Here is a 14986-nt window from a genome sequence, read left to right on the forward strand (position 1 = left end):
CCCCTCCCCTCCCGGAGTCAGACCCCCCCCCTCCCCAGGCTGCGCCCGGACCCTTCCACGCTGAGGTCTCGCCGGCTAAGAGCAGGTTAGAACGGTGCCAGCAGGATTTGGGTTTTTTGTTATAGCCATCCCAGGCCGAGAATTGCCCCGGGGGGGGGGGGCCCGGTACAGCGGCAACGGCCAGCGCTGCACCGATCGCACCGGCGCCAATGACACCGATTCTCCACAGCATCGCGTCCCGGCGTCGGCGGGGCACGATTCGCACCGGTCACGGCGATTCTCCGGCCCAGCCCCGGGCTGAGAGAATCCCCCCCCCTTTCTCTCAAAGTTTTATAAAGTTTCCTTCAGTGTATTGTTGACAGGTTCATAGTTTAAACAATATAATAATAATCTTTATTATTGTCACAAGTAGGCTTACATTAACAGTGCAATGAAGTTACTGTGACAATCCCCTAGTGGCCACATTCCGGCGCCTGTTCTGGTACACAGAGGGAACTGTGAGAGCAGGTGTGTTTAAATTCGTGAAAACGGCCGTAAAGGCCTGGGCAATCGGCCCATCGGATAGGGAAGAATCGCTGCTCACCGTAAAAAAACGGCGAGCAGCAATTTGTGTCGTGGGGCGGCCGTGGTGGGGGGGGGGGGGTGGGGGGGGGGGGGGGGGGGGGGGGGGGGGGGGGGGGGGGGGGAGAATAGCGGGAGGTCGGGAAAAATGTCGGGAAGGCCCTCCCGCTATTCTCCGACCCGTCGTGGGGGGCGGAGAATCGCGCCCAATGATTCTCCCAGCAGCAAGCAGAGCCCAAGGGCAGTGGCAGGAAGATCCGAGGCTGTTTAATCCGTGCTGGGGACATCCGAGAGTCACTGGATGGAGAAGGAAGGGGCCTCGCCCATGCTTTGGATAAAATTTAGTTCTGACTGTTCCTCCTCAGTTTTGCAGAATGAAAGTAAATTAAATCTATTCTATTTTTCAATCCTGAACAGCCGATCAGCTTGGCAGACTTTAACCAAATAAAAGCGATTAACTTTATCCACTCAGAGGGTGATTTGAAAGCTTCACTTCAACTGGACATTAAAGGGGCGCCTCAGGTAGAAATATTTCAGCATCGATAAAGAAATGACCGACACACCGTGTCGATTATTCTGTTAATCTCTTTGTTCATTGATCAATCCCGATGTGCTTGGTGGGGTATCTGTGACTCAGATTTTCCTGATCTCTCTTATTGAATTGGCTGTTCTACATACATTCACCCCTGCTGGACCAGTGATCATTATGATCTTGGGTTGTCTGAAAGTGATGTCGGATCGCTGTGTTTTCTATTAGCATCTCAACCACGATCGAAAGAGGCTTTTGCACATTAACATTTCCAACATTAGGAAAGGGTAGTGTACCTTGGAAATCGACACTAGGGTAGTCAACAGGAAAGAGGTTGAAATGTTGTCCATAGGGTCAATGTTCGAAGCTATTGTTAACAAAGTTATGTCAGGGCACTTGGAAACATTCAAGGAAATCAGGCAGAGTCAACATGGTTAGCACTGTTGCTTCACAGCTCCAGGGTCCCAGGTTTGATTCCCGGCTTGGGTCACTGTCTGTGCAGAGTCTGCACGTTCTCCCCGTGTCAGCGTGGGTTTCCTCCGGGTGCTCCGGTTTCCTCCCACAGTCCAAAGATGTGCAGGTTAGGTGGATTGGCCATGATAAATTGCCCTTAGTGTCCAAAAAAAAGGTTAGGTGGGGTTACGAGGATAGGGTGGAGGTGTGGGCTTAGGTAGGGTGCTCTGTCCAGGGGCCGGTGCAGACTCCATGGGCTGAATGGCCTCCTTCTGCACTGTAAATTCTATGATTCTATGGTTTTGCAAAAGGGAAATCATGTTTAAGTAACTTACTGGAATTAGTTGAGGAAGTAACAAGTGCTGTGGATAAAGGAGAACCGGTGGACGTACTTGATTTAGGTTTCCAGGAGTTATTTGATAAGGTGCCAGATCAAAGGTTATTGAGGAAAATAAAAGCTTGTGGTGTAGGGGATAACATTCTGGAATGGATTGAAGATTGGCTGGCTAGCAGGAAACAGAGTTGGCATAAATGGACCTTTGTCAGATTGACAGGATATAACGGGAAGTGTGTCACAGGGATCAGGCCTCAACTGATTATAATTTATATAAATGACCTGGATGAAGGGATTGAAGTGAAATCTGCTGATGATTTAAAGATAGGTAGGACAGTAAATTGTGAAGAGGACATAAGGAGGTTGCAAAAAAGAAACAGATCGGTTAAGTGGGCAAAGATCTGGGATATGGAGTATAAAGTGGGTAAATGGGAAATTGCCCATTTTCACAGGAAGAGTAAAAAAGAAGCTTATTATCTAAATGGTGAGAGATTGCAGAGCTCTGAGTTACAGAGGGATCTGGGTGTCCTAGTGCATGAATCACAAAATGCTGGCAGTGTACAGACACAGCAAGTAATTAGGAAAGTTAATAGAATGATACTGTTTACTGTGAGGGGGAATTGATTACAAAAGTAGGGAGGTTATGATTCAGTTGTACAGGGCATTGGTGAGACCACATCTGGAGTATTGTGTCCAGTATTGGTCTCCTTATTGAAGGAAAGATGTAAATGTGTTGGAACCAGCTGAGTGAAGGTTTACTGGACTAATACCAGGAATGAGCGGGTTGTCTTATGAGGAAAGGTCGGAGACGTTGGGTTTGTATCTATTAGAGTTAAGACGAGTAAGAGGCAACTTGACCGAAACTTTTAAGATCCTGAGGGGTGTTGACAGGGTGGATGTGGAGAGGATGTTTCCTCTTGTGGGGTGAATCTCGAATGAGAGGTCATTGGTTTAAAATAAGGGGTCGCCCATTTAAGACGGTGACGAGGAAAATGTCTTTCTCTCAGAGGGTGGTGAGTTTCTGGAACTCTCTTCCTGAAATGGCAGCGGAAGCCGAATCTTTGAATATTTGTAAGGTGGAGGTAGACACGTTCTTGGTAAGCAGGGGGGTGAAAGGTTACCGGGGGTGAGGTAGGATGCAGATTTGAGATGATGAGATTAGCCACGGATGGTATGAAATGGTGGAGGAAGCTTGAGTGGCTGAATATCCTACTCCCTCTCCTTGTTATGTTGGTATGTTCTTGTGTCTGTCTCATTCACTACAAACCTTTGTTCTGATATCTGCTAACTACACAGAAAGCTAAGGAATAGGAGCAGACTTAGTCTATTTCACAGCTCTGTTATTCTCTACGCCCATGACTGATCATTGACCTTAACTTTCCCTTCCAGCCTCTTCCCCATACCCTTCCATTCCCCGAGGAATCAGAATCTGTCAATCATATCTCAACCTTGAATATCCAGCATGGTGGAGTATCCACAACTCACTAGAGTAGGGAATCCCAAAGTATCACACCCCTTAGAGTGAAGACATTTCTCCTCATCTCAGTCCTAAATGATCGTCCCCCTTATCCTGAGGCTGTGTTTTAGGATATTTTTAAGGCAGAGGTCCACATATTCTTGGTAATTCTTGGCCCCTGTGTTTTAGATTCCCCGCCCAATAGAACAATCCCTCAGTAGCCACCCTATCAAACCCCTACAGAATATTGTGGGCAGGATTCTCCGATCCTGGGGCTAAGTGTTGACGCCGTCGTAAACGCCGTCGCATTTACGACGGTGTCGACAGGCCCCTAGGATCAGGGATCCTGCGCCACGCATGGGGCCAGCACGGCACTGGGAGCCTCACGCTGCTCTAGCTGCTGATACAGGTGTCAGAACGGGCACCGCGGGTCCACGCATGCGCTCTACGGCTGGCGCGAGTTCACGCATGCGCGTGGGTTGCCTTCTCCGCATCGGACCCGACTCAACATGGCGGGGAGCTACAGGGGCCCAGCACGGGGGAACACCGGCCCCCAGCAGGAGAAGCCGGCCCGCCAATCGGTAGTCTCCAATCGCGGGCCAGGCCACCATGGAGGCCCCCCCCCCCGGGGCCGGATCCCCACACCCCCCCCCCATCCCCCACCAGGCCGCGCCCCCTGCAACATGAACGCCGAGGTCCCGCTGGGTAGGGCCATACGAGAGCGCCGCCAGCTGGACTCGGCCGAACTTGGCGGGCACTGGGTCCATCGCGCGGGGAGTATCGCCGGGCGTGGCCCCCTACCAGCGCCACACCGACTGCGCCGGCGCCAATGGTGCCGAGTCTCTGGTCACCGGAGAATGGGCAGACCGGCATCGGAGCGACGTCGTGTGAATCGCGCCCCCCCCCCCCACCTCGGCGATTCTCCGACCCGGCGTGAGGTCGGAGAATCCCGCCCTGTATCTTTCAATATGGTGGACTGTCATCATTCTCAACTCCAGCAAATATAAACCCAATTTACTCAGTCCCTTATCACTGGACAACCTCCTCAACCCAGGGCCCAATCTAATGAACCTTGGCTGCATCATTAAGGTGTGGCTTCACTAAAACCTGAAACAATTGGGGCGAGTCGTTCTTATTCTTCCGTAATCCTGTCGCAATAACGGTCAATATACAATGTGCCTTCCTAACCGCTTGTTGAAGTTATTGGTTAACTCTTTGTGTTCTTTGTGCCTAAATGTTCAAGTGTCTCTGAACATCAACAATTAAAAACTTCACACCTATTAAAAAAAACCTCTGCTTTTTTATTCTTACTACCAAAGTGAACAACTACAGTAAAGTGACGCCACAAGACAGTTTTATCCTGTGACTTTTCTGTTTATCTGCAGCCATTAACAATAACAGGCTCATCACTCGCAATGGTGGAAAGTTTGGCAGATTTAATCGATGGATATTGTCGTTTGGAGAATGAAACCACAACATCTTTTATCTCGAGGCCAAAGAGAGGTAGCGAGCAGTGACAATAACCTGTCGATAAATGCTCTGTTTGATGTCACACATTGACCTTTAACGTTCCACGTGAATACACATTTTCCTGATTTGGGTGTGAAACAATTGCCGATTGGATCAATCTGCAATACAATTTAACCGCAGCCCGTGATTTTGGGAAGTGATCACGATCGTCACTCTCACCTTGGGGGCGATTCTCCAAAATGGAGACCAAGTGTTCGCGGTGCCGGGAACGCCATCGCGTTTCACGCCGGCACGAACCGGGTCCGGGTACAACCGATTCTGTCCCCCACAGAGGGCCAACACGGCGCTGGAGTGGTTCACACCGCTCCAGCCTCCCTGCCCGGCGCCAAATGGGCGCTGCGCCAACCTGCACCTGCACGGGGGACATGCTCTGTGCGCCGGTCCCGGCTCAACATGGTGCCGGGGTTCTGGGGCCGGCCGCGCAACAATGTAGGCCCGGGGGGGGGGGGGGAAGGGGAGAGGCCGGCCCACTGGTCCCCAATCTCGGGCCAGACCCCCCCCCCCCCCCCCCCCCCCCCGGTGCAGGATCGCTTTTTCCCCGGCCCTGCGCGCAGAGTTACCGCCGGCAGCGACCAGGGGTGAACGGCGCCGGCGGGACTCTGCCGTATCTGCGCGGCCACTCGGCCCATCCGGGCCGGAGAATCGGCGGCCCCGCCGATTCCTGTGGCCTGCGGCCGGCGCTGCGTCAAACACGCTGGCGCAAATGGCGCCGATTCTCCGCACCTCGGAGAATCGTGCGCCGGCATCGTGGCGCTGTTGCGGCGATTCTCCGGCCCGGCGCGGGGGTCAGAGAATCACCTCCCTTGTTTCTTTGGAGCCTTTACACAGTCAGATGGGACGTAACAGATTCCGTCCACAGATTGGCTGGGAGGGAGGGAGGGAGGGAGGGAGGGTTCTGTCCTCAATCAGATCCACAGCAAGAATTTGTCCAGAGTTTAGAATCCTCCCCCCCCCCCCCCCCGCCCAATTTGGACACTTTGGGTCTCATTTAATCTTAGCGCGACCAATTGGAAACTGAGGTGATTGGGGCAATCATTTGATTTACCTGTATCAACTTGGCAGCCGATTGGAGGAGGGCTCCTTTTGTTGTAATTCAGTTGTGACTTCTCTCCCTGCAGATCATGAACTTCCTGAGCTGCCGGATAGGTGAGTATCCAGATCCTCGCCCTCATTGACAGCTGATTCTTAACAACAACAACTTGCATTTATATAGCACCCGCCAGGAAGAAGAACCAAGGCCCATCATGGGATTGTAATCTGAGAGAAAATTTCCACCAAGTCAAGGAATGAGTTAGTGGGAAGGATGGTGGCTAAATAAAAAGGCAGGTTTGGGAGAACAGGAGAGAAACCCTGAGCTTGGAGCCTGGGCAGATCTTCTTAAAATTCATTTATTTACGGGATGTGGGCGTCGCTGGTTAGGCCAGCATTTGTTGCCCATCCCTAGTTGCCCTTCAGAAAGTGGTGGCCAGTTGCCTTCTTGAACCGCTGCAGTCCCCGAGGTGTAGGTACACCCACTGTCCAGGGGAACCTCCAGGTGGTGGGGTTCCCAGGTATCTGCTGCTCTTGTCCTTCTAGATGGTAGTGACTGTGGGTTTGGAAGGTGCTGTCTCAGGAACCAGAGTTTGAATCTTTGAATGAATGTTCATAGAAAGCTCAGGTGTGGCCTTGATGGTGAATGGAGAGAGGGACACACGGGAAATTAATTCAGAGGAGTAGAAAGTTGGCCCAGTCACCCAGGTGGAGAAAGTGAGATAGAGATTGAGAGGGGTGAGGCCATTGAGGGACAAATATACAAGAGTGAGAATTTAAAAATCAAGATGTTGCAGGATCCAGGGTGCGTCAGAGAACACAGGGCTGATGGGAAAACGGGATTAGGTGCAGCCAACAGTTTGGGATGAAGTCAGGTTTACAGAGGCTGGGAAATGGGGAACTGGTTCGGAGTGGGTTAGTCCAGCCAGAACCAAGGTGAGGATGAGCAAATGAGATGGGAGAATTTATCAATCTGAATCTTTCTGTCATTGTACCCGAGTTTGACTGTGTCTGAGAGCGCAGGCCGTCTGCTGCCAGGCCCCAGGCCGTCTGCTCCCAGGCCCCAGGCCCCAGGCAGCCTGCTCCCAGGCCCCAGGCCCCAGGCCGTCTGCTGCCAGGCCCCAGGCCGTCTGCTCCCAGGCCCCAGGCCCCAGGCCGTCTGCTCCCAGGCCCCAGGCCGTCTGCTCCCAGGCCCCAGGCCCCAGGCCGTCTGCTCCCAGGTCCCAGGCCGCCTGCTCCCAGGCCCCAGGCCCAAGGCAGTCTTCTCCCAGGCCCCAGGCAGCCTTCTCCCAGGCCCCAGGCCGTCTGCTCCCAGGCCCCAGGCAGTCTGCTCCCAGGCCCCAGGCCGTCTGCTCCCAGGCCCCAGACAGCCTTCTCCCAGGCCCCAGGCAGTCGGCTCCCAGGCCCCAGGCCCCAGGCCGTCTGCTCCCAGGCCCCAGGCCGTCTGCTCCCAGGCCCCAGGCAGCCTGCTCCCAGGCCCCAGGCCCCAAGCAGCCTGCTCCCAGGCCCCAGGCAGTCTGCTCCCAGGCCCCAGGCAGTCCGCTCCCAGGCCCCAGGCAGTCTGCTCCCAGGCCCCAGGCAGCCTGCTCCCAGGCCCCAGGCAGCCTGCTCCCAGGCCCCAGGCCCCAGGCAGCCTGCTCCCAGGCCCCAGGCAGCCTGCTCCCAGGCCCCAGGCCCCAGGCAGTCGGCTCCCAGGTCCCAGGCCCCAGGCAGCCTGCTCCCAGGCCCCAGGCAGTCGGCTCCCAGGCCCCAGGCAGTCTGCTCCCAGGCCCCAGGCAGTCGGCTCCCAGGCCCCAGGCCCCAGGCTGTCTGCACCCAGGCCCCAGGCAGGCTGCTACCATGCCCCAGTCCGTCTGCTCCCAGGCCCCAGGCAGCCTTCTCCCAGGCCCCAGGCAGTCAGCTCCCAGGCCCCAGGCAGACTGCTCCCAGGCCCCAGGCAGTCGGCTCCCAGGCCCCAGGCAATCTGCTCCCAGGCCCTCAGGCAGTCTGCTCCCAGGCCCCAGGCAGTCGGCTCCCAGGCCCCAGGCCATCTGCTCCAGGCCCCAGGCAGCCTGCTCCCAGGCCCCAGGCCCCAGGCCCCAGGCCATCTGCTCCCATGCCCCAGGCAGCCTGCTCCCAGGGCCCAGGCAGCCTGCTCTCAGGCCCAGGCAGGCTGCTCCCAGGCCCCAGGCAGTCTGCTCCCAGGCAGCCTGCTGCCAGGCCCCAGGCAGGCTGCTCCCAGGCCCCAGGCAGGCTGCTCCCAGGCTCCAGCCAGTCGGCTCCCAGGCCCCAGGCAGCCTTCTCCCAGGCCCCAGGCAGTTGGCTCCCAGGCCCCAGGCCGTCTGCTCCCAGGCCCCAGGCAGCCTTCTCCCAGGCCCCAGGCAGTCGGCTCCCAGGCCCCAGGCCCCAGACCGTCTGCTCCCAGGCCCCAGGCAGGCTGCTCCCTGGCCCCAGGCCGTCTGCTCCCAGGCCCCAGGTAGCCTGCTCCCAGGCCCCAGGCAGTCTGCTCCCAGGCCCCAGGCAGCCTGCTCCCAGGCCTCAGGCAGCCTGCTCCCAGGCCCCAAGCAGCCTACTCCCAGGCCCCAGGCCCCAGGCAGCCTGCTCCCAGGCCCAGGGAGCCTGCTCCCAGGCCCCAGGCCCCAGGCAGGCTGCTCCCAGGCCCCAGGCAGTCTGCTCCCAGGCTCCAGGCAGTCGGCTCCCAGGCCCCAGGCAGCCTTCTCCCTGGCCTTAGGCAGTCGGCTCCCAGGCCCCAGGCTGTCTGCTCCCATGCCCCAGGCAGCCTGCTCCCACGCCCCAGGCAGGCTGCTCCCAGGCCCCAGGCAGTCTGCTCCCAGGCCCCAGGCAGTCTGCTCCCAGGCCCCACGCAGTCTGCTCCCAGGCCTCAGGCAGGCTGCTCCCATGCCCCAGGCAGTCTGCTCCCAGGCCCCAGGCAGCCTGCTCCCAGGCCCCAGGCAGTCTGCTCCCAGGCAGCCTGCTGCCAGGCTCCAGGCAGGCTGCTCCCAGGCCCCAGGCAGGATGCTCCCAGGCTCCAGGCAGTCGGCTCCCAGGCCCCAGGCAGCCTTCTCCCAGGCCCCAGGCAGTCGGCTCCCAGGCCCCAGGCCGTCTGCTCCCAGGCCCCAAGGCAGCCTGCTCCCAGGCCCCAGGCAGTCGGCTCCCAGGCCCCAGGCAGCCTGCTCCCAGGCCCCAGGCCCCAGGCAGGCTGCTCCCAGGCCCCAGGCAGTCTGCTCCCAGGCCGCAGGCAGCCTGCTCCCAGGCCCCAGGCAGCCTGCTCCCAGGCCTCAGGCAGCCTTCTCCCAGGCCCCAGGCAGCCTGCTGCCAGGCCCCAGGCAGCCTGCTTTCAGGCCCCAGGCAGCCTGCTCCCAGGCCCCAGGCAGTCTGCTCCCAGGCCCCAGGCAGCCTGCTCCCATGCCCCAGGCAGTCTGCTCCCAGGCCCCAGGCCCCAGGCAGCCTGCTCCCAGGTCCCAGGCAGCCTGCTCCCAGGCCCCAGGCCCCAGGCAGCCTGCTCTCAGGCCCCAGGCAGTCTGCTCCCAGGCCTCAGGCAGCCTGCTCCCAGGCCTCAGGCAGTCTGCTCCCAGGCCTCAGGCAGTCTGCTCTCAGGCCCCAGGCAGCCTGCTCCCATGCCCCAGGCAGTCTGCTCCCAGGCCCCAGGCCCCAGGCAGCCTGCTCCCAGGCCCCAGGCAGCCTGCTCCCAGGCCCCAGGCCCCAGGCAGTCTGCTCCCAGGCCCCAGACAGCCTGCTCCCATGCCCCAGGCAGTCTGCTCCCAGGCCCCAGGCCCCAGGCAGCCTGCTCCCAGGCCCCAGGCAGCCTGCTCCCAGGCCCCAGGCCCCAGGCAGCCTGCTCTCAGGCCCCAGGCAGTCTGCTCCCAGGCCTCAGGCAGCCTGCTCCCAGGCCTCAGGCAGTCTGCTCCCAGGCCCCAGGCAGCCTGCTCCCAGGCTCCAGGCAGTCTGCTCCCAGGCCCCAGGCAGTCTGCTCCCAGGCCCCAGGCAGCCTGCTCCCAGGCCCCAGGCCCCAGGCAGCCTGCTCCTAGGCCCCAGGCCCCAGGTAGCCTGCTCCCAGGCCCCAGGCAGTCTGTTCCCAGGCCTCAGGCAGCCTGCTCCCAGCCCCCAGGCAGATTGCTCCCAGGCCCCAGGCAGTCTGCTCTCAGGCCCCAGGCAGCCTGCTCCCAGGCCCCAGGCAGCCTGCTCCCAGGCCTCAGGCAGGCTGCTACCAGGCCCCAGGCAGCCTGCTCCCAGGCCCCAGGCCCCAGGCAGGCTGCTCCCAGGCCCCAGGCAGCCTGCTGCCAGGCTCCATGCCCCAGGCAGCCTGCTCCCAGGCCCCAGGCAGCCTGCTCCCAGGCCCCAGGCAGGCTGCTCCCAGGCCCCAGGCAGGCTGCTCCCAGGCCCCAGGCAGCCTGCGTCCAGGCCCCAGACAGCCAGCTCCCAGGCCCCAGGCAGCCTGCTCCCAGGCCCCAGGCAGGCTGCTCCCAGGCCCCAGGCAGTCTGCTCCTAGGCCCCAGGCAGTCTGCTCCCAGGCCCTAGGCAGCCTGCTCCCTGGCCCCAGGCCCCAGGCAATCTGCTCCCAGGCCCCAGGCCCCAGGCCCCAGGCCTCAGGCAGTCTGCTCCCAGGCCCCAGGCCCCAGGCCCCAGGCAGTCTGCTCCCAGGCCCCAGGCCCCAGGCCCCAGGCCCCAGGCCCCAGGCCCCAGGCCCCAGGCCCCAGGCCCCAGGCCTCAGGCAGTCTGCTCCCAGGCCCCAGGCCCCAGGCCCCAGGCCTCAGGCAGTCTGCTCCCAGGCCCCAGGCCCCAGGCCCCAGGCAGTCTTGGGAGTTTCCTCAGGGAAGAGCACTGCATTCTGCTGCTAACTCCTGGATATTGTAGGTGAGGGTGCACCGCTTAATCAGAGTGAGATGTTAAACCTGGGGCCGTCTGTCCACTCTCAGTGCTGTTCTGGTGTCTGGACAAGCTGTATTCTGAAACATCTGAAATTGAAATGCTCATTTTAGGGTTTCTCATTGAAAACCAACAGCCAGGGAGATAACATAGTTATTGATCATGATCAGTACCTCGGGAATGTAGCACGTTAACATCGTCAGTGCGGCAGCAGATGTTCCAATCTTTGCCTTGACTCTCCACCGGCACATTTGGCATTCATTTCTCACCCGATACCACAATTCCTGCTCGGTTTCGGACTGACCTGTTCGAGACCTTTCCCTGGAAAACATGTTCTGGAGTTTCACCCAAAACGTCTGATTATCTTTCCTCTAGGAGCCCGAGCACCGAATGGCTGGGACTATGCACACATTCTAAATGATTGAATGGTTTTTCTGTAAAGACCCACCAGCTGTCATTGGCTGAAACCCCTTGTTCAGATTTCTGGTATCATGTCTGACTCCTGTGAGGATCTGCACATCGCTCTCACTGTGTGGCTGGTCCTATTGAAGACCACGGCCTTTGCGCAGTCTGCAATTTTGTCCAGTACGCTCTGTGACTGGTGCCCTGAACTAGTGGCTGCTGTACATTCTGTCTGCCTGCTGTCTGATAATGAAAATCGCTTATTGTCACGAGTAGGCTTCAATGAAGTTACAGTGAAAAGCCCCTAGTTGCCACATTCCGGCACCTGTCCGGGGAGGCTGGTACGGGAATCGAACCGTGCTGCTGGCCTGCTTGGTCTGCTTTCAAAGCCAGCGATTTAGCCCAGTGAGCTAAACCAGCCCCTGGTCTACAGCTCTCAATTCTGGGATGGGTCGACACTCTTGTATGACCCATTGCCACAGGGTGTAAAAGTATCTCAGCACATACATAGAATTTACAGTGCAGAAGGAGGCCATTCGGCCCATCGAGTCTGCACCGGCTGCTGGAAAGAGCACCCTACCCAAGGTCAACACCTCCACCCTATCCCCATAACCCAGTAACCCCCCCCAACACTAAGGGCAATTTTGGACACTCACGGCAATTTAGCACGGCCAATCCACCTAACCCGCACATCTTTGGACTGTGGGAGGAAACCGGAGCACCCGGAGGAAACCCACGCAGACACGGGGAGGATGTGCAGACTCCGCACAGACAGTGACCCAAGCCGGAATCGAACCTGGGACCCTGGAGCTGTGAAGCGATTGTGCTATCCACAATGCTACCGTGCTGCCTCCTAACAGAGGGCGAATTACCCTCTTTAAAAGAGCCTAAATATTGTTCTTCCCTCAATAAACAAATGGTGGTTGAGATGGTTTCTAGGGTCTGTCCTATGAAGATGATGTTGGAAATGGACATATTCCCTGATCAGCTCATTCATCTCCTGTGACGATGTCCTTTAAAGGCCGTCTGTTACTGAGGCCATTCTGCCCATTACCATACACAAGTTACAGCACTGAAGGAGGCCATTCGACCCATCATGCCAATGCTAGCCCACCTTCTAATCCCACCTTCTACCCTTTCTAATCCCACCTTCCTGCACCCGATCCATAGCCCTGTAGCTTAGAGAACTTAAGGTGCAGATCCAGGTACCTTTTAAAAGAGTTTAGGGTCTCTGCCTCCACCCCCAGCTCGGGCAGCGAATTCCAGACTCCCACTACCCTTTGTGTAAAAATGCCCTTCCTCACGTCCCCTCCACACCTTCTGCCTCTTGTCTTGAATCTAGGTCTCCTGATTCTAGAATTCTCCACCAAAGGAGAAAATGTTATCCTGCCCACTCTATCGCTTCCCCTCAGAATTATGTTCACCTCAATCAAGTCACCCCTCAGCCTTCTTTATCTCTCCTCGTAGACACACTTTTCCATCCCTGACCACATTCTGTAACCCTCCACTGCCCTCTCTCCCGAGCAATAACCTCCTTCCTGTAATGTGGTGACTGGAAAAGTTCCTACTCACTCCCCCCGAGTAACTTTCTCTCTCTCTTTGGTTAGACCCAAGTCTGAAGTTAAAATAACTGAGGAACCGATAATGTTTTCATCGCGCAACAGTATGGGTAAGTGTCACTGGGTGTCACCGGGTGGACTGGGTGTCACTGGGCGGACTGGGTGTCACCGGGCGGACTGGGTGTCACCGGGCGGACTGGGTGTCACTGTGCGGACTGGGTGTCACTGTGAGGACTGGGTGTCACTGTGAGGACTGGGTGTCACTCTCGGACTGGGTGTCACTCTCGGACTGGGTGCCATTCACGGACTGGGTGTCACTGTGAGGACTGGGTGTCACTCTCAGACTGGGTGTCTCTCTCGGACTGGGTGTCTCTCTCAGACTGGGTGTCTCTCTCGGACTGGGTGCCAGTCTCGGACTGGGTGTCTCTCTCGGACTGGGTGTCTCTCTCGGACTGGGTGTCACTCTCGGACTGGGTGTCTCTCTCGGACTGGGTGTCTCTCTCGGACTGGGTGTCTCTCTCGGACTGGGTGTCACTCTCGGACTGGGTGTCTCTCTCGGACTGGGTGTCACTGTGAGGACTGGGTGTCACTGTGAGGACTGGGTGTCACTCTCGGACTGGGTGTCTCTCTCGGACTGGGTGTCACTCTCGGACTGGGTGTCACTCTCGGACTGGGTGTCACTCTCAGACTGGGTGTCTCTCTCGGACTGGGTGTCTCTCTCGGACTGGGTGTCAATGTGAGGACTGGGTGTCTCTCTCGGACTGGGTGTCACTCTCGGACTGGGTGTCCCTCTCGGACTGGGTGCCACTCTCGGACTGGGTGTGACTCTCAGACTGGGTGTCACTCTCGGACTGGGTGTCTCTCTCGGACTGGGTGTCACTCTCAGACTGGGTGTCACTGTGAGGACTGGGTGTCACTCTCGGACTGGGTGTCACTCTCGGACTGGGTGTCTCTCTCGGACTGGGTGTCACTGTGAGGACTGGGTGTCTCTCTCGGACTGGGTGTCCACTCTCGGACTGGGTGTCACTCTCAGACTGGGTGTCACTCTCGGACTGGGTGTCACTCTCGGACTGGGTGTCACTCTCAGACTGGGTGTCACTCTCGGACTGGGTGCCATTCACGGACTGGGTGTCACTGTGAGGACTGGGTGTCACTCTCGGACTGGGTGTCACTCTCAGACTGGGTGTCTCTCTCGGACTGGGTGTCTCTCTCGGACTGGGTGTCACTCTCGGACTGGGTGCCACTCTCGGACTGGGTGTGACTCTCAGACTGGGTGTCACTCTCGGACTGGGTGTCACTCTCAGACTGGGTGTCTCTCTCGGACTGGGTGTCTCTCTCGGACTGGGTGTCTCTCTCGGACTGGGTGTCACTCTCGGACTGGGTGTCTCTCTCAGACTGGGTGTCTCTCTCGGACTGGGTGTCACTCTCGGATGGGTGCCAGTCTCGGACTGGGTGTCACTCTCGGACTGGGTGTCTCTCTCGGACTGGGTGTCTCTCTCGGACTGGGTGTCTCTCTCAGACTGGGTGTCTCTCTCGGACTGGGTGCCAGTCTCGGACTGGGTGTCACTCTCGGACTGGGTGTCTCTCTCGGACTGGGTGTCTCTCTCGGACTGGGTGTCACTCTCGGACTGGGTGTCTCTCTCGGACTGGGTGTCACTCTCGGACTGGGTGTCTCTCTCGGACTGGGTGCCACTCTCGGACTGGGTGTCACTCTCGGACTGGGTGCCACTCTCGGACTGGGTGTCACTGTGAGGACTGGGTGCCAGTCTCGGACTGGGTGTCACTCTCAGACTGGGTGTGACTCTCGGACTGGGTGTCTCAGTCTCGGACTGGGTGTCTCTCTCGGACTGGGTGCCACTCTCGGACTGGGTGTCTCTCTCGGACTGGGTGCCACTCTCGGACTGGGTGCCACTCTCGGACTGGGTGTCACTGTGCGGACTGGGTGTCACTCTCGGACTGGGTGTCACTGTGAGGACTGGGTGTCACTGTGAGGACTGGGTGTCTCTCTCGGACTGGGTGCCACTCTCGGACTGGGTGTCTCTCTCGGACTGGGTGTCACTGTGAGGACTGGGTGTCACTGTGAGGACTGGGTGTCACTCTCGGACTGGGTGCCAGTCTCGGACTGGGTGTCACTGTGAGGACTGGGTGTCACTGTGAGGACTGGGTGTCACTCTCGGACTGGGTGTCACTGTGAGGACTGGGTGTCACTCTCGGACTGGGTGTCACTCTCGGACTGGGTGTCACTCTCAGACTGGGTGTCACTCACGGACTGGGTGTCACTCTCGGAC

At 58.5% G+C, this 14986-nt stretch overlaps 1 protein-coding gene across 4 annotated transcripts in view; it reads left to right on the plus strand.

The window, feature by feature from the left end:
* The window catches only part of ptk2ba (protein tyrosine kinase 2 beta, a), a 213153-nt gene that overhangs the window by 131841 nt on the left and 66326 nt on the right, over positions 1–14986 (plus strand). For all 4 annotated transcript variants that reach the window (XM_038817485.1, XM_038817493.1, XM_038817499.1 and 1 more), the window contains exons 10-13: positions 979–1083; positions 4719–4836; positions 5982–6009; positions 12747–12808. In XM_038817485.1, coding sequence (XP_038673413.1) covers positions 979–1083; positions 4719–4836; positions 5982–6009; positions 12747–12808 — 313 coding nt within the window. The remainder of the gene's footprint in view (positions 1–978; positions 1084–4718; positions 4837–5981; positions 6010–12746; positions 12809–14986) is intronic.

This window comes from Scyliorhinus canicula, chromosome 1 (assembly GCF_902713615.1).
Source record: "Scyliorhinus canicula chromosome 1, sScyCan1.1, whole genome shotgun sequence".
Lineage (NCBI taxonomy): Eukaryota > Metazoa > Chordata > Chondrichthyes > Carcharhiniformes > Scyliorhinidae > Scyliorhinus > Scyliorhinus canicula.